This window comes from Melopsittacus undulatus, chromosome 11 (genome assembly GCF_012275295.1).
Source record: "Melopsittacus undulatus isolate bMelUnd1 chromosome 11, bMelUnd1.mat.Z, whole genome shotgun sequence".
NCBI classification, from domain to species: domain Eukaryota; kingdom Metazoa; phylum Chordata; class Aves; order Psittaciformes; family Psittaculidae; genus Melopsittacus; species Melopsittacus undulatus.
Window position 1 is genome coordinate 11,425,449 of NC_047537.1, and position 18,133 is coordinate 11,443,581.

The 18,133-nt window shown below is 47.5% G+C and overlaps 1 protein-coding gene across 1 annotated transcript; it reads right to left on the minus strand.

Annotated features, from left to right (window-relative positions):
* Window positions 1–6,804: 6,804 nt before the first annotated feature.
* On the minus strand, window positions 6,805–15,447 carry LOC101881119 (ficolin-1-like). Its single transcript, XM_031044150.1, has 9 exons — window positions 15,354–15,447; window positions 14,445–14,558; window positions 13,666–13,719; window positions 12,466–12,496; window positions 11,114–11,151; window positions 9,533–9,660; window positions 8,988–9,117; window positions 7,949–8,083; window positions 6,805–7,067 (listed from the first exon to the last, which is right to left on the minus strand). Exons 1-9 carry the CDS (start codon window positions 15,430–15,432, stop codon window positions 6,820–6,822), a joined length of 957 nt encoding a protein of 318 aa, XP_030900010.1. The 5' UTR covers window positions 15,433–15,447; the 3' UTR covers window positions 6,805–6,819.
* Between the last annotated feature and the right edge of the window lie 2,686 nt (window positions 15,448–18,133).

Here is an 18,133-nt window from a genome sequence, read left to right on the forward strand (position 1 = left end):
CTGGACCCAGGGCCTTCCCCTTCTCCATCCCCATGGCCTTGGAGAGCTGGGGTCTGGCCATGAGAAGTAGAGGGGCTTTGAGGTGCTTGGTTAGGCTTGGAGTCACCTTATATTTCAAAGCCTTAAAGCACTCATCCAGCAGCCATGCAGGACAGGTCTCTGCCTGGGTCAGGGCTCACCTGGGCATGGAGGCTCTGGGCAAGGTTTTGGGGACTCAGACATGCCACCCATGGGATGCCAGCCTGTGGCAGCCAAGGTAATGGGGAGGGTGTGCCTTATTAAGGTACCAACTAACATTCCTCTCAGAAAAGCTTTGTCAGACACAGCAGTCTAGATTTCTCCCAACTGCCCTTGACTGTGGCTCAAGGAGGCTTCTGCCTCCCTCCTTCTTGTCCCACTGCAAAGAGCAAATTGCCAACAGCTTGTGAGGTGAAATGGGGAGAGAGCTGGATCCAGCATCATTCAGCATCTCACTAATTTCTCTGCCTCCTTGGCAATGTGGGACAGCCTCACAGGCACCAGGGCTCAGGCAGCCAGGGAAGGACTTTGTTTTGATACCATGTCTCCTTCTGTGGGCCAGAGGATGGTGCTGGGGCTGTGACCCCCAACCAGAGGTGGAAAGAATAACAGCTACAAATGGTCTGATGTTGCAAATTAAGAGAAGCAATTGAATTCCTGCCTCCAGGTCAGCTGATTGCTGGGCCATTGATCTGAAAGACATGTTCTGCTGGGATCAAAATGTTTGTGGGTGTAAATGGGTCTAATGTTTGTATAGTGGTGGAGCTGTGGCTCTGTTTTTGTAGATTGTAAGCCCTTGGAACAAGGATCATTCCTCTGTCTACCAAAAAGTATTTGTACAGTATGTAGCCGATTGGGCCTTCTTCCAGCATGGGGGCCTCATCTCAAGCTCTTGGAGCTTGATTTAGTGTCATGTATATTTAACATCTCTGTGCCATGGTGCCTGCACAAGGGAGTGTGAATGGTGTGCTGGGACAGAGACTTGGTGGAGGAGCATGGTGCATTTTTAACAGGGATCATAAGGAATTGTGAGCTGTCATGAAATGCACTGAATGGCACCAGGGTCACCGTATCAGCCAGGGGGCTTTTGGGGGCATCTGCAGCTTCTCATTCCCCAAAGGTGTCATTGTGCTTTTATGGCATACTGACTTACTTGCACAAGAAACTTTCTGCTCGACACTAAACTGCCCAGCAGATACCTTCATCTCAGCTGGATACTGTCAGTGTGGGGGAAGCAAAGTCTCAAGAAATAGAAGACTGAAAATATGGAAGCTTTTCAACCTGGAGGAGAGAGACACTTTTTGAATTGCACCAGTTTGGTGACTTCAGACCAGTGGAGTGAAATGGACTGCAGCAGTAGTGCAAGCTGCACTGTTATGTATGTGTGTCTTCAGTGAGATGTAGTGACCACCAGCACCACTACAATGTGTTGGAAGAGAGTCAGAGGATGTATATTCGGCTACCAGGAGGTAGACCTGAGGAGCTAACTGCAACCTTCCAAAGCTTCACAGGCTCCCCTGGGCACTTCCTTTATACAGGGGTAGGCTTGACATTGAGGAATCTTAACAGTATGTCCTAACAACCAAAGCATTAAGGATACAAAGGCTATTCCAAGGGCCACTATGGATGAAGGACAGCTTGTCCACCTTGGCTCAGTCCCTGGCTAGATGCATTGCTTTCACAAAGCCTGACCTCAGCCTTCCCCACTGTCTGATCAGCCAAGCTGCAATCTATTCTTCCTCTGCCCTCCCCTACAAAAGAGTAGACTAAAGGAAGATCATACATACTCAACATACCGATCCCTCATATGGCCTCTTATGGGGTGAAGGTGTCTTGTCTCCCTGCAAGGCTGCTTCTCTGCTGGCCACCCCACTCCCAGGACCAGCAAGGTTTGGTGCTGATGGTGCCCTACCAGAGACTGGGTTCATCCTTCTTCCAGCCGTATGTCTGACTCTGGTCCTGCAGAGTGACAACTGTGGGACTGGGACATAGCAGAAGAGGTATGTGGAGTTGTGTATACTTTGGTGATGCTGTGTTATGAAGGAAGATGTTTTGGTTTTGTTTATCTGCTCGGGGATGAGAAACTTGCTCAAGGATTAAACAGATGCAGTGGTGTTTGTGGATGATTTCTGCACAGAGCACACACAGCATTATCCAGCACAGTCTGAGCTGTAAGGATTGTGTTTCTTCTGGATTTGCCATGTGCCCTATCCACTCTCATGATGGGGACATACTCTGGATCATAGGTGACTGAAGGATATCATGTCCTTGCTAGAAGGACCTTTGGTACCTGCTGCAGGAGCAGGTGGGACTGAGACTTTCTGCAGGCACCGTGTGAACTAGAAGAACCAATTGGGGAACCTGGAGAGAACAGAAGTGGTCTGGGAACTTGCCTAGTACATCTCATGAGCCAAGAGTTTCTCTTCACTGGTGAGATGTGAGCATGAGAAACCTGCTGGGATGCCCTCCAGGTACAAGCCCCTGTGCTGGGAGTGCAGGGCCTGACTTCCCCATGCCAGTCTGATGCAAAGACCAGGTCAGTGGTTGCATTTCATGTCTTGGAGTCCTGACACTGAACTGAAGTAACTGTGATGGTGGGTGGAGGTTCTGGGATAGTGCAGCAGGCTCCCCTTTGCTGGACCAGACCAGGAGCCTTTGCCTCTTCCTTCTGTTGTCCACTTGCTGTGCAGGTGGCTGATGGCATGGACCTAGCCGTGCTGTGCCCCATGGGCCATGGGTTCCTACATCCTCCATTGTTTCTTTGTTTGCTTTTATAAATGCTATTTGGGAATAAATTTTAGTGGGTCTTTTCTACATCAGCCCTGGCTGCTGTGTTTTAATCATCCTGGGTCTGCTGAGTGGTGCTGCTGAAATGCCATGTTTCCAAGCAGAGGCACCAAACGCAACTAAATGAACAGCTTTGTGCATGATAAACCTTTAATTAAAGTAACTTACAGAAAAATATTACCCATGACAGAGTGGTATTCTGAGTATCTTGGTTTGTGGAAGGGTCAGCTGGTGTCTTAAGTCACCCCTTCAGTTGGATGGGCACAAGGTAACAGCAGGAGCACAAACATAGTGCAAAGGATGTAGGATTCATCTTTTCCACCCCAGCAGCCTGTAAGCCAGAAGAACAAAACACAGTGAAAAGATTTCCCTCCCCCAGCTGCAGCTTGCTTCATGCTGACTCACACGTGGCATTAGTTACTCTGCAGATGCAATGCTCTCAACAAGGACATCTCAGAAAATCTGAGGATGTTATTCACAATGCCAGGACCACCAGCTCTGCTGCCTCCAAACCCAAATCATAGAGCAGTGCTGAAACTCAGTTCTCTGAGCTCCTCTCCTCCGTGTTAGGTAGGAAGTGATTCGGAGAAATCACCAGGAACTCGCCAACAAAGTTGCCAAGCAGGTATTCTTTATTGCGGCGCTGGGAGACATGGGGGATTGCTCCCCATAGCGTGTCTCCCCAAATTGCTAAACAAGCTGTCCTTGTATAGTCACTAAGTGTACATATTCATTACATACATACATACATATTCATGAGGCTGCATATGTATTACATCATTCTTCCAGAAAGTTTCCCTGCATGCGTACAAAAATGTGGTGGTGGTATCAGGTTCATTTACTTCTTCCAACAATCTTCATCACTTCCAGCAGCCTTTGAAATACATGCAGTAGATAATGCTTACACCAGCTTAATTGGTTCGTTAACACTGCAGACATAGCAATCATCTTGTCCTTCTACTTACCAGTTAGTTTAGCTGCAGCCCATCCTGGACATCTGCTAGTTTCAAATACTCTTTATCTACACATCCTGTTTTTTTATCCTGTTTTCTTACACTTATTTTGTACTAAGGTCATAAGAACCTAAAACTATGCCAACTACAATGGTTTATCTTATACAAGGATTCTCATTATGTTCTCTAACTGCATTCTGACTATATATCTTTTTTTCTTCTGTGAAACATTTACCTCAGTTATTTTCCATTACTACTGTTACAAAGCCATCAAACTTAACGTTGCTTAGAACTGATTCTACTTATTTACAAAGGTTTGTATTTAATTTTGTGCCGTCTTGTCTCAGAAGACCTTTCCTTCCAAAGTCTAGTTTCCTGGGGTCAGTCAGATTTCAGATATATAGCTGTGAAACCTCTGGGCACTTGCACATGGCCAAAGTACTGTGCTCCTCCTTGGAAAGAACTGTATTGCAGCCCTTGGAGGCTGCCAGCAATCACGTGGGTGGTTCAGACTCCTGAGTCTTTCCATGTCCCAGACAATGCTGGAGGCAGCCTTGATCTGGCCAGGAAACTGGACTTGGTGGGACCTGAGAGGACTGGTTTGGCCCCACTTTTGCTTTCAGATGGCTGTGCATCAACAAGCCATCAGAGATGCTTCCAGCCTTTCATTGTGTCTGGCTCCCTGATACTGCAGAAACCATGTTGTCTTCCCACACCTCATAGCCTGGCCCACCTGCTCTGCTAGTGACTCCTGCAGCCTCACTTGTCATTATTTGCAGCAAGAGAAATGTCTGGAGAAGCTACAGGGACATTGTAATTTGTAGGTTTCAGAGTTGGTCCTTTACATGTCCTCTAATGAGCAGAAGAGGATTTCCAAGTACAAAATTTCAAACACAGAAGGAGCTTTCCAGGACAGAGAAAAAAAAGCCTTGAGATGAGCAGTGGCTGGGATCAGTCACAGATTGACTGGGACTATTCTTAGTTTTCTTCTGGGGACCCTTGGCAAGAGAATGAAAAGCAAGAAGGACTGGGTGATATCCTGACAGTTTGGGGGAGCATATTACTTTAGGACATCTCAGGTATGTTCCCTGCCTCTTCCCCCACTGGTCAACCGTGAAAGCTGAGGGAGGAAGGTGGGAGTGCCAGGCTTGTGGTACATGTATGTATCTGAGGAATGGCATCCTGACTTTGGGGATTCAATTCATCCTGGCTGAAATCACAAACCCTTTCTGACTGCTGCAGGCATGGTGCCTGAAATGGACCATCAAGCCCAAGGACCCTCTCCCCTACATGCCTGTATCAGCATGGGAAGCATTTTCCTGCCTTGAAGTGGTTTGCCAACCCATGGCTTACTGCACCAGCTTAGGGGATGCATGAGAATTTCACTCTGCAGCCAAACACCTAGCACTGGTGATGGTTTGTCATACCTGAACATTTCCTCCATGGAGGTGGGTGGCAGTCTGGGAATATCAACTAGATGGGTTTGTGTGAACTGATCTTGGTGTTTTCTTAATCCCTGTAACATCGGTGTCCTTCACAGATGAAATTTAAATGTTGAAGGTTTCTGTGTAGTAGGAGGAGAAGATAGAGGAGAGCAGAGAAAGGGTATTCAGCACTTTTAGCTGAGTTAAAACTGACGACAGCAGCTCTTCCATCTCTGCAGAGGAGTCTGTGGTTCTGCAGAACTGGCACCTTGGGCATCTCTGAGACAATAACATCAGTGGCTGATTGGGTGAGGCACAGCTGGATGCTTGAGACCTTGCTGCTGCTCCTGTTGAGGACACATCAAACTGACTGAGAGTAATAGAAAAACAGAATACACCTCCTGGAGAAGTAAGCAGGGGCAGGTCCTAGTGAATAGGCCTCAGATTTATTTCTTAGCACATTGTTGACTGGCTCTGGTGTGCTAGATTAGTGACCTCTTTGCTTTTCTCAGCCACGAAGTTTGGATTCAGTATTGTAGGGCTGTAGCTGCCATTGCTACACACATATGCAATAACTGTGTGATGAACCTGGGTCCATTAGGAACATACACAAATAAGTACTCTGCTTCCACTGACTCTGGTCTGTTCCTGTAGTAAGGAGATAGTACCAAGCTCTCCTCCCCAGTGGAGGAGGTGTCCAGGAAGAAGAACCCCTTTAACCAGTTCTGCTAATAGTCAAATAGAACATCACAGTAACTATGAACTGCCTTCAGCTGCCAGCAGATAGCCCATCATCAAATGCCACTGGAAACAAGGTGAAATGGAAGATACTGGCATCTCCTGGCAATTTACATTATGTTCACTTGTGCAAGGCTTCACTTGGGATTACTGTAGTGTCCTGGTACCAAAACTATTGCTGGACAGACTGTTCTGTATCCAGTTCTTGGTCCACAGTTGCTAAAGAATGAGATCTAGAAATGTGCTCTGGAGGAGTGGCTGCAGTTTTGTCATGGTGGGAAGTTCTGGGCCACACTGCTATGGTTCCAGAAGCTGAGGTACTGAAGCACGGATTTTGTGAGGCAGTAGGGAGAGAAGGAGGCAGGTGGCAGTGCTGACAGCCCTGTGCTGGAAGCTCAGTTCTTTCCATGCCAGTTTACATTGTGGCTCTGTCACAGCCTGCAGGGAGAGAGCAGGGAGCTGTTGGGTATTCAGTGCTTTTCATATGGCTCTTGGGTCCAACAGAAAAACAGGCTGCAAGAGCACTGGAAGCTTCATATATGTGGAAAGACTGAAAATTACCAGTAATCACCATTTAGGGTGATAATATCTGAAAGCTTTACTGAGATGCAGTAGCCTCACCATCGCTTTAAATCAAGGCAATGTACTTTTCAGAAAAAGATGCTCAGGCTCAGTCAGCATTTGTGGGGCTGCTGGAGATAGTCCAGGGTGAGAGCTTTGTGCTTATAGGAGCTCAAACCAGCACCACTCTTGTGGTCTCTAAAAGTCTGCTCTAGCCTGAAGGCACAACCTGTAATATCCATCCTGGTCCAATTTTGCCCTCAAACAATATTGTTTTGTGCCTAATCTAGGCTGTTGAATGGCACCTGATGGTGGTAGTCAGACATTCTCTTGCCATATTAAACTGGCCTGAATTTCATTTCTGTTCGCTTAAGGGAGTAATGGTATTCTTTGCCTGTCTTCCAGTTAATGCCATCAGCATAGCTCCCATGAACACCCAACCAATACATCCCATTCAGGTTAGAGTAATGGCAGTCGTTGTACCACCACGCTCCCTTGTATTCTGTTGCACAGTTAAAGGAGCTCATGTCATTGTCCTCATCTGTTGTTGAAAATGGCATGTCCTTGTGGTATGATAAGGAGTCTCCTGCAGAGAGCACACATTCACAGTTACTTTAACAGAGAGTACAAAACCTGACATGTCTGAGCAGCACTGCAGGGCATCAGTGGGAATTGCTAGATGCAAGGCAGATTTTATAAATCCTGCTGTTCTCTTGGTTGCCCAAGTTTCCTTCTTGGTCCTGGAGAAACAGACCATCCTGAGCTCTTCCAGGACTGCTAAAGCACAGAGAATGTATCTATGCTTCTAAATCAAATGGGCCAGGTTCTCCTCACAGTTACACAGGAGTCACTTCTCTTGCACTCAGCTCACTTCTGTTGCTCAAATTCTCTGCAGACATACTGAGGTCTGGACTATCAGGCGGAGTTGCAGTGTACAAAGCCATATAAACCAGGAACATTGCTATCTCATGTGTTGGTTTCACTTGTTTCTGAATGAGGGGTATTGAATTTTGGCAAATTTATTTGGATTTATTTGTTTTTTAAAGTAAAGCAGAACATCAGGCATTAAGAGGATGCAGTGCTGATGCACTGGGATGCTAACAGCACCCCAGCCCTGGAAATGCAAACATTTCCTTTCAATATAACTGTAAGGAGAACTTGGCCCAGCTGCTGCAAAAGTGTTGGGAAGGTTACGTTGGATGAGGTGCTGCTCAGGATCAGGCTCCACATTTGCTGCTAAACCAGGTGGCAGGCCTGTAGGTCACACTCCTGTGGGTGAGGGGAGTCCCTGTCCTTCCCTCACACAAAGGTCACTCAGCACCTGAGGTACCATGGCCGATTTTAAAGATTGACCCAAAATGTAGATGGTACAAGGAGTTTATATAAAACAGCTCTCCACCATAAAAGCTGAACACTTCTGAAATGATCTAGAAAACAGCATTTCCCAGTGAGCTGCTGCTGACTTACCAGCATTTCCACCAAGGAAGTCTCCTAGAACCAGTTTATATTTCTCAGACTCTCCTAAAACTCTGAATGAAGCGTATTTGGCAAAATAGTAGTTGTTTTCAAAGTCTCTCAAGTCAATGCGGAGTTCAGAGAGTCCTAGAAGAGAAGATGGAGAGCAGTGGTGCAGGGCTGATTAGTCACCACAAACCTGGATTTCAGGGTGAAGGGTTTGAGAAGCTCTGAGCTAACTAAAGTTGTATCTCTCTACAAGTACCTGACAGAAGGATGGAGCCAGGAGGTGGCTGGTCCCCGCTCCTGGTAAAAAGTGATAGGACAAGAGGAAATGGACTCAAGCTGTGCCAGAGGAGGTTTAGAGTGGATATTAGGGAAAATGTCTTCCCTGAAAGGGTGCTCAGGTATTGGAACAGGCTGCCCAGGGCAGTGGTGGAGTCACTGTCCTTGGAAGTGTTCACACACCATGTAGACAAGGCCCTCAGTGACGTGGGTTAGTGGTGGCCTTGGCAGTGCTGTGAAATAGTTGCACTTGATGATCTTAATGGTCTTTTCCAACCCAGCTCATTCTATGATTCTATGAACTTAATTGGAGCTTCTACTACTGTCTCTCAAGATCATGATTTATTTGAAATTGCTGCAGAAGCATTGATGGCTTTCTTATGAAGCACCTTTTCTGGTCTGATGTTGGGTGGTCATGGGCAATGAGATCTACACACACAGAACTCCTGCACACAGCTGTGACTCCAAGGCTGTATGTGAGCAAGATGACTGCCATCACAACCAGTCCTAGTAGGAAGATGGGAAGAAGTTTTGGCCTATCTCTGGGATAGGTCATGTAACCAGCTCATTCTCTTCCCTGGCTTCTACTTTTGCTTTTTTTTAGAATGCAATTTCCTGTGTGCTATGGGCTGCAAGGGCCTGTATGCTGTTTAGGATTAACTATTGGGACCTCAGATAGATGCAGGAAGTCCAGTCCTTTAAAGACCGAGTGTGCTACAGGGGTTGGACTGTGAGGGCCCCAGTCCAGGACAGAGACAGACCTTACCCAGTGAGGTGAGGAAGTGGATGTTGTCATTCCCCAGCCAGAACTCAGTCAGCTGGTTGCCAAAGCCTCGTTTGTATGAATCCCAGTCTCGCAAGAAGTTCACTGACCCATCCCACCGTCTCTGGAAAACCTGCAGGAAAGGAGAACCACAGGCCTGCTACCCACACCCAAAAGCATCCTTAGCGCTCATGTGGTCCAGCAAATGCTCCACCTGTGTCAGGACACTTGCAGTTCTCTGGGAACCAAACTCCAGAGGAATCTGTCATTCACAGACCTCTTCCATCTGCCCTTTAAAATGAGGATGAAAAGATTTTCTGATTTAAGCAGGGCATGGGTCTGTTGTACTCAGCCTGTTCCCAGAGATACCTCCCAGGAGTATCCCCCTACATACACAGGGATTCACCCAGGCTTGCTGACATGAGCCTCAGTTGTCCTCTCAGTGTGTGTTTTCCTCCCTTTTTGTTTCTATTTCTGTGCCATCCTTTGCAGCCTTAATAAAAACCTCTGTAGGAACTTAGAAACTTCCCTCTCCTCATTCTACTCACAATCCACCCTCCGCCGTCGGTGTCCATGTCGCAGAAGACAGTGGTGGCATTGCAGGCTTGGGGATAGATGGTGTACCACCCACTCAGGATCTTGCCTTTATCCAACAGCTCTTGGCAGTTCCTGGCTTCTGTGCAAATCAGGGAAAGAGATTGAGTGGAAAGAATTACAGTGGGCTCACTGCATCCAGGGAGCACCATCAACCTCATGCCCTAAACCTGTGGCTCTGAGCCCTTCAGTCTCCCAGCTGGCTCTTTGCACTGCAGGGCTCTGGCACAAGGGTGCTGGGAGGCAAACCCCATTGCAGCTTCTGAGTCCGTAATCCATATGTCATAGCAAAGATGGGCACATTCTAAGAGATGGCCTAAGGTGCGCAGACTCCTCTCATCTGCAGTGACTCTTTTGGAGGTGTGGGTGATGGAGCTGCTCTGAGCAGGATGACAAACTCATGTTCCAAGAGTTTGCTCAGGCTCAGGAATGTGTGTGTGTGTGGGTGTACAGGGAATGTTTGGGTAGTTAGCAGCAGAGGAGGTGTGACACAGGAAAACACCTACCTGAAACAGTGTTCATGTTGAGCAGATGTCACTTCTGAAGGTTGGACAGGTGTCACTTTTTACCATAATCATATATATTATGTATAAATTTATTCTTCCTCCCAAAAGCCACACCTAATCATAGAAACTCAGATTCACAGCTGTGAAAGGACTGACTGGAATGGTCCTTCTCAAATGTCCCATCTTCCAGTTGCCTCTGTGGCTTTCACAGGGGAAAGCCTTCAGAGATGACCTGAGACAGTGGTGCTGGTGGAGTGGGTGTCTTGAGTGTGCTGTTTGATGAGTGAATCCAGAGCTGTACCAGGCTGTCTTGTGGGCACAGGTGTCCTTCCTAAGGGAGGGATGGTGCTGGACTTGGCCTGTTCCTTATTAGTGAAATATTTTTACATGCTCAGTAAACATAAAAGGGCAGAGGAGAGTCTGGGGCAGCAAGGGGCCAGTTCACTGGCATCTGGTGTTACAGCAGCTCTGATGTGCCTGAGTCTGTCTCTGCACATGACTGTGGCCCTATGTCCAAGTATAGCCAGAGTGTGTTATAGTTCTGCTTTGGCTTTAGCTCATGGAGACAGATGGGTGAACTGAAGCTTGTTTTTCTTTCTTTTCCCAATGGTTAAGTTAATCTGAGCACTCTCACACATGTGAACACTGCATCTACTGTACCTGCCACTCCAAGCATGGTGGTATAACTACCTTTGAAGTGGCAGCATGTCTGTAGAGCTGTTTCTAGTGGTTTCATCTTGGAAACCAGGACACAGAGACTCTCAAAACTTGACAGATGTCTAAGACACACAGAAGGCAGGTGACTCAGGTAGTGCTCAGATGACAGGACTTTTTTGCCCTGGCTGGATTAGAGTAAACACACAGAAGCTGTATATGGCTTCCAGAAGCAAATGGATTAACAGTGATATTTCCTTACTCTGTCCTTCAGTGTCACTTATTGCTGCACTATCCTGACTTCTGGTGCAGGGATTCCACCACTATCTGCTCTGGAAAGCCCAGTGTCATGAAGTATCTTAGAATGAAACTTACCCCAGGTTTCTGGAAATCCAGGTTCTCCTTTCATTCCTGTTGGACACACAACACCAATCAGCTGCTCTTCACCTTCCACACCCTGCTCTCCCCTCCTCCAGCACGTGACATCATTTGCTTTTCAAAACAAATTCTGCTGCACTGGTAAAGAGCTGTGATGTTATGGGAAGGGTTTAACTCATCTGTGCACACAACAGAGGCACAGAGAAACCAGGCACGATGAGTAACTCAATAAAAGTTCTGCCCCAGCTGGTTCTATGCCCACCCGAGGAGACCCACCAGCCTATTTGCACAGACCCAGGAAAGCACAGAGGGACAATGGCAGGTGGGAACCTAAGTCACAGAGTCCTGTTATTACAGCAGTGATAGCCAGTACCCTCAATCACTGGGAGCAAATCTCCAGGTCATCCAACAGGCACACAGGGTGGCTACCAGGAGGCTAGGACACATTACAGATCCACAATGAGCAGCAGCCTTGCCTCTCAGACTGTTGGACCTATCATGATATATTTTCCCCTGACATCTGATCTGGGGCTGGGAGGTCCAAATGGCAAGACTGACACAAGATGTGTCTCTGTTGGACCTGCTTTCTCTGCCTGCTGCTGGCCAGCCCATGGAGTTGGGTATCAACATGTCATGCCAGTGAGTCCCATTGGGCTGCGACAGGAGCAGATGGGTGTGGGAAGGAGGAAACACACATGTAGGAAGGCAGGGTCGAAGCCCCAAGGTGGGAATGTTTGCTGATGGCAGAGTCAATGGCTTGGGAGCAGCTGAGACAGCTGTGCTGGATGAGCCACGAGATCAGCAGTGCCTGGCCCACAGCTATTACAAGCCAAACTTGTAGGGCAGCCTCAGTGCAGCCAATGCTCAGTGATGGGTGCCAGTGGCCCTCACATGCGGATGGTGGCATTAGGGAAAAGAGCTTTGTTTCCTCTCTACGCTTTTGCTTGTGCTGGTAGAAAGACATGTTCCCCTGGCACTGACAGTGACTGAGTTTCCTCTGAGTCTCTGCCTTTTGCCATAGCACAGGAAGGTCAGAGGTCTGCACAAATCTGGCTGGTCCCTCAGGCTGGGGTATGGGAAGCCCTGTGGTTTCTGCAGGTGATGGTGCTGTTCAGCAGCATGGGGAACTGAGGGCAGCCCCTCTTGCTTAAGAGCTGGCTTGGGAGAGTTGCTGCTTACACCATCTGGTCCAGGGCTGAGCCTACAGTGGGGCACAACTGCCACCAAACAGCCCCCCATGTGGGGGCTTTATTTCTCTGTAGTTTCTCCACCTGGCATGTTGTTCCTGAACATCACAGAGTAGTATTTTAACTAAACCAGCTCACATAATAAATTCAGCACAGTGTAATTTACCTGGGAAGCCAGGCTCTCCAGCTGAACCTGCAAGACACAGGATGAAAATGCTTATCACAGATGATACAAAGCAAGGGGATTACTGTGACTCCCCAGGTATCTGCTCCACCCCCTACATATGTCCCAAATGTACAGGTGAGGGGTCTCAAGTGGTGCGAAGCCATGGTGCTCTCCTGTGTCTCAGCTGGTGCTGCCACCCAGCCTGTCTGCTCTTTGATCAGCAGCATCTCTCAGAAGAGCTCAGGAGGAGCAGGACAGAGGGGAGAGCGAAATGCTCCTCCATCTACTGGAGTGTATTGGGGACTCTCAGCTTCATCTCAGTGACCTTTTGTCAGAACTTCCCATTTTCAGTCAGGCACCTGTGAAATCTGGGGCAATAGCTGTTTTTTCAGTGGGTTCATTCATCTCCTGCTGGAGTTTCAGCTGCAGTCTTTAGTGCTTTTGGCCAGGAGATAGCTACATATTCATCATGCAAAAAGGGCTGTTTTCCCAGGTAGTCAGTGCATCTGTGCTCAGTTCCTGGGTGTCACCTTGTTCTGGGAACCGATTTGTCTAGAAGAGACAATTTTCCAGAGTCTGCAGCACACAGATCCTGCTGAGGACCTCAAGTACAGCCTGGATGGAGTGGAAGCTGATTTCTCAGCACACATTGTCCTCTTTTCAGGGGCTCATACTACTGCGAAGAACCCCCATTCCATCCTTGCTTCACCCTGCGCCAGCTGTTTCCTAGAGATTTGATCTCATCCTCCTGGTCAAGTGAGCGACAAATGCATTGCACACCAAGACCAGGCCTGGAGTCTGCTGGAAACATCTGGCATTGAGTCTCTTCATCAGGCATCCTGGAGGAAGCATGGTAAAGCTCTTCAAAGAGGGGAGGTTTTTGGGCAGGTTTGCTGTGTAGAGGCAGGTAGGGTGGGAATGAGGAGAGGTCTGATTTTAGGGTGGTCAGGGTCAGTGGGGAACTTCGATAAGAAGAGTAATATCTTCCTCTGTAATATGGCCCCACTGAAGGACACTCTTTCTACTACTCACCCCATGCAAGATCCATACCCCCAAATTCTGCTTTGCTTACACTACTTCAGGGCTCTTTCTTGGACTATGACCAGCACTACAGTTCATCTCTATAGACTCTGTGTCCCAGTATGTCCTGAACTTGGGTAGATTTATGGGTTAGACCTGCATATGTTGCACATTACCTTTTACACCAGGTGGTCCTGCTTTCCCAGGGAGTCCCTGGGCTCCCCTTTCTCCTGCAAGGAAAGACGCAATCTGTACATGCACATAGCAAACTGGCCAGAGGGCAGGGGATACAGAAGCCCGGGCAGCTGGGCCTTGGCTTTCACAGGAACAAGGAAGCTGGGTTTTGTTAATTAGATTCAATCCTGCAACCTATCTTACTCGTTTTCTTCTACTGAAGCTACACTACACTGGTACTGCCATTGCCAATCCTAATTTGCAGTTCATGTAGGAATTCCTACAATCCTTGTGCATCCTGAAGCCAGACCATGGATTTTGCTGCCGTGGATCTCTTCCCTCTGCTAATGTGATTCACGTTCTCCATGAGTTGGCTATGAAACCCCTAAGGACACCATCTCCCTTGCTTCTTGGGTATGGGGTGCCTGCACAGCTCCCCAGCTGTTCCTGGTAAACATGCTGGAGCGTCACAGCTTCCCTCCCAACCAACAGTTCAATAAAGACTCAGAAAATAAACAGATGTTTTCACTGTAGAAGAAACAAATGAGTTGAGTTATAGCACTTCACACCCCAGGACCAGTTCAGACTCGTGAAAGGACTGAGGGAAAAAAGGTGACTCCATGTGCACCAGTGCATCTCTAGATGTAGTGTTTCCACTCTTGACTCTCCAGTTGCAGAAGCCAGTGCCAGGACAGCCACTGCTCCAGCATTAGCTTCCCCTACCCAAAGCAACAAAGCTACTTCATCTCAGAGTGTTCACTGCTGGCTTTTGGGGTCTCACCTTTTGTTCCTGGGAGACCTGGTTCTCCTTTTGGACCAGAGGCACCTGGGTTCCCTGGGCATCCTTGGAGAATGGCAAGCTGGTCAGCATCACCGAGTCCCACTATTCTCACCTCTGAGGAAATGAAGACAGTCTTTGTGGAGATTATTAGGGCTCTGAAATGTTTTGGAGAGGAAACTGAACCCTCTGGAGTTGAGAAACAGTGCAAGCAAAAGAAATGAGGGTGGGAGATTGGAGATGTGTGGATCAACCGATGGCATTGAGAAGATCTACACAATGAACCTCTGGCTTGAGGGGAGTTCAGTAGGAGAGAAGGCTGTTATATATGACATTACATGCATGACAAATACACTGTAGCTTAATAAAAAAAAACACCTGATAGGTACCCTGAGGGAGTATTGACAGCAGAGTGACACTGACGGATCTGTGGACAGTAAAGGTTCTACTAAATTTCCTAACAGCAGGTCAGTTGGACATCTCCCTTATTGCCTTCCCAAGGAATATAGACAAAAAGCTTTGTGCAGCATCCCCAAGCTGCCAGGGTTCCTGGCACCCAGCAAGCACTTGACCAATCCTCTGTATTGCACTGCATCCTTTAGTAACTAGGCCAAGGTGCCATGAACAAAAACCCCTTCACCAGGATGGAAAAACCTCAGCTGGAATAGCCTGTTCCTGGAGATGACACTGGTAAGTTGAAAAGGATGCCACATCTTTGGGTGGAACTAACAGTTTTGTAAAGTGGCTGCTGAGATGTCAGTGTGTCCCCCCCCCCCACTTACAGCTGAATTAAGAAAAGCACAGAAGGAAAATAATCACACCCCTCCACCCTCACCCAATCTCCCTGTGTTATGGGGGAAGTTGAAGCAGGCTATCTCAATGGGATTGCAGTAGGATTTATGCCTCACTCACCTGGGCAGGTGTCCTGGGCATCACAAATAGTTGCCATTAGGCTGAGCAGTGCTAGGAGAATTTGGGCTGCCTGCCCCATGGCAGGCTCTGCTCTCTGCACAGCTCCCCTCATCCACATCCCAGGCTCTGTGGTTAGCATTGATCCATCTAAGCTTTTTATACCTAACAAAAAAACCCAGTGTAAATTCCAGCTCTGCGCTTGCCCACTGCTTGCTCTCAGGTCTGGGACTCTAGCTGGGTCTCAAGGTATTTCCCAAATAAGCCACTTCTCACAAGTCTGATGGGTAAGCTCTTCCCATCAGACTGCCCCAGCCTGCCTCGCCTCTGTCCTCTGCAAATTTTGTATGCTTTTCCCTCCCATATTTTATTTCTAAAGGAAATGAACCAGCAAAATCATAGGTTTAGCTAAGTGCAGACGGTTCCTCTCATGCTGCCTGCTACAAATGACTCTTTACAAAGAGCATGGCTTAGTGTGTAGATGGGGAAACCAAGGCACTGAGAGCCAAAAAGCACAAGGTCAGCTGAGGCCACTGGCAGAAAGAATTTTCACAGCTTTAGCTCATGTCTGGCATCCTAACATCACTTTGCAGCCCTTCAAACAGAGGCTTCAATTTATATATGATCCATGACTAATACAGAGTTAAACCACTGTGTATCTAGGCAAGGTTATGTGGGGAGAACCTCCCTGATTTTTTCCTTTCCCTCCTGTGTTCCTTTTTCTCCAGTCCCTGTTCACTGTAATAGTAATAAGGTTTTGCTTTGCTATATGCCTTGTGCTCTGCTCACTTGTGTTAGATCCAAACTGCCTCAGTTTGACCCCCATGTTACCCTCAGACACAGAGCCTGTAAAGTATATGAGATTTAGAAGAGGTCAGAATTAACATTTTTATCCTCCTTATTGTTGCAAGCTAGTTCAGAGACATGGACTCATGTCTGCCCTATGGAGCAGGTGGAGAGGAAGAAGAGTCAGCCCCTAGTGTGAGAAGCCTTCTGCCCAGTGCCTTATATCCTGTGCTCTGTGCCTGAAAAAGGTTGCAATACCTTATTTTAACTCTGTGGAGGCAAAAGCTGCTGTTCTCAGCTGTTTTACTTGATCTATCACTCCAAAAAGCAATGGCCGTATGGATTAATGCATTGTCATAGTTGCTAGATCTTTCCTGCCAAAACCAGTAGTAAGATTGGCTTTACTCTGCTCTTTCTGCTTGCCACTTAGCTGGATGGCCAGGTCTGGTTTGGGCTGAGAACACATGTTGTGTAGGCAGATGTCATATAACTGCTCATCCTGATGCATCCAGTTAGGTGTTAGCAGTTGTGGCTCCATCCAGCCTGGGGGATACCTGGAGATATCAACCTACTTCCATCTGAGGAAAACAGCAGTGCCCTTGTGGATGCAGGGAGAAGGGGGAGAAACTGACAGTAAATGAGCTTAGTCCAAAGTAGGTCAGGCCCCTGAGGGCAGATTTTGAAATTGGCCCAGTGATCAATATGTCCTTATTTGTTTTTCCTCATCCCATGACCCAGTGAAGATTGCAGAGGGCTGATCACTTACACCATCAGCAATTCTTTTTTTCTCTGCAGATTCTCCCTTGAGCCCTGGGAAATTTCCCCGGTGAGTCTTGAAAGTCCAGGATCAGTTTGGGGACAAGAAAACAACGGTTTTCAGCACACTGGGTTTATGGAGAGCACCTCTGAACACTGTGACCTGTCACTTCACCTCTAGAGACATAAATGCAAGAGCAAACTCCCCAGAACTGAACTGATCTGCAAATCCCCAAGAAATTAAGCTTAGCAAAGCAGAAGGCAAGATGACAGAAGAGCTTCAAAAAGTTCACATGGGAGCATCATACTGTGTGATAAAGAAGATTTAGAAATTATTAATGCAAAATTCTCTGTGAAATCTTAGCTCCTGGTGGTGTCCTGGGGCTTTGCTGCCACCAGGAGGTTAGAGCTGCGCAAAGGGGGAAAGCTGCAAAAGCTGTTAAGTACCTAAACCAGGAAGCAAGCCCAGTCATTACATTCCTCTGCTCTGTGCTGCCTTAAGGACGTTGCTATACAACTCCTAAAGCTACAAGAAGGGCAGATATTTGGCACGGGGGAGCTGGGAGGTAAACTCTGACAGATCTGACTTTAACTGGTGTGAAGTAAGATCTTGCTCGAGAGTTGGCACTATAGCAGGTGCTCAAAGGGGAGCTTCCATGTGGTTTAGAGGCTTGCCTTGCTGAGAAAGGAATAATGTCAACCTCCAAGGGTGGGTTATCACCCAAAGCAACAAGAAAAGATGTTCTAGCTTTACCTTTTGTGGGCTGTGCTATTTATAACTCTTCACTATGTGTGAATAACAGAGTTTTCAGGGACTTTTTCTGATGAATATTTGTATTTCCAGAGCAGACTTCAGTCCATAACCAGTCTTAGTATCTGTGGTGGGGACATTTGCCCAAGCTAAGGCAGCAGGTTTTTCAAAAGGTGTGTCTTGGTTTCCCTTTCCTGATTCTAGGTTTTGTGAACACAGGGCAAAGAACCCTGCCGCACATTTCCCTCATCCTTACTAAAAAACCAGTTCAAATGAGTTCCTGAGGCTTCAAAAAGGCACAGGTAACTAGTAGATTTTCTAAAGATAGTTGTCCTCACCAAGCAGGGGAAATATGGGGAAGCATACTCACCGTTGTGTTTCACATGCTGTGCTCCTGAACAAGGTTTTACTCTCTGCAGCTTCAGTGGAAACTCCTGGCTGTAAGGAGGTCAGGCTGCTGGTTTCACTGGTCTTAACTGGTGCTCACAGA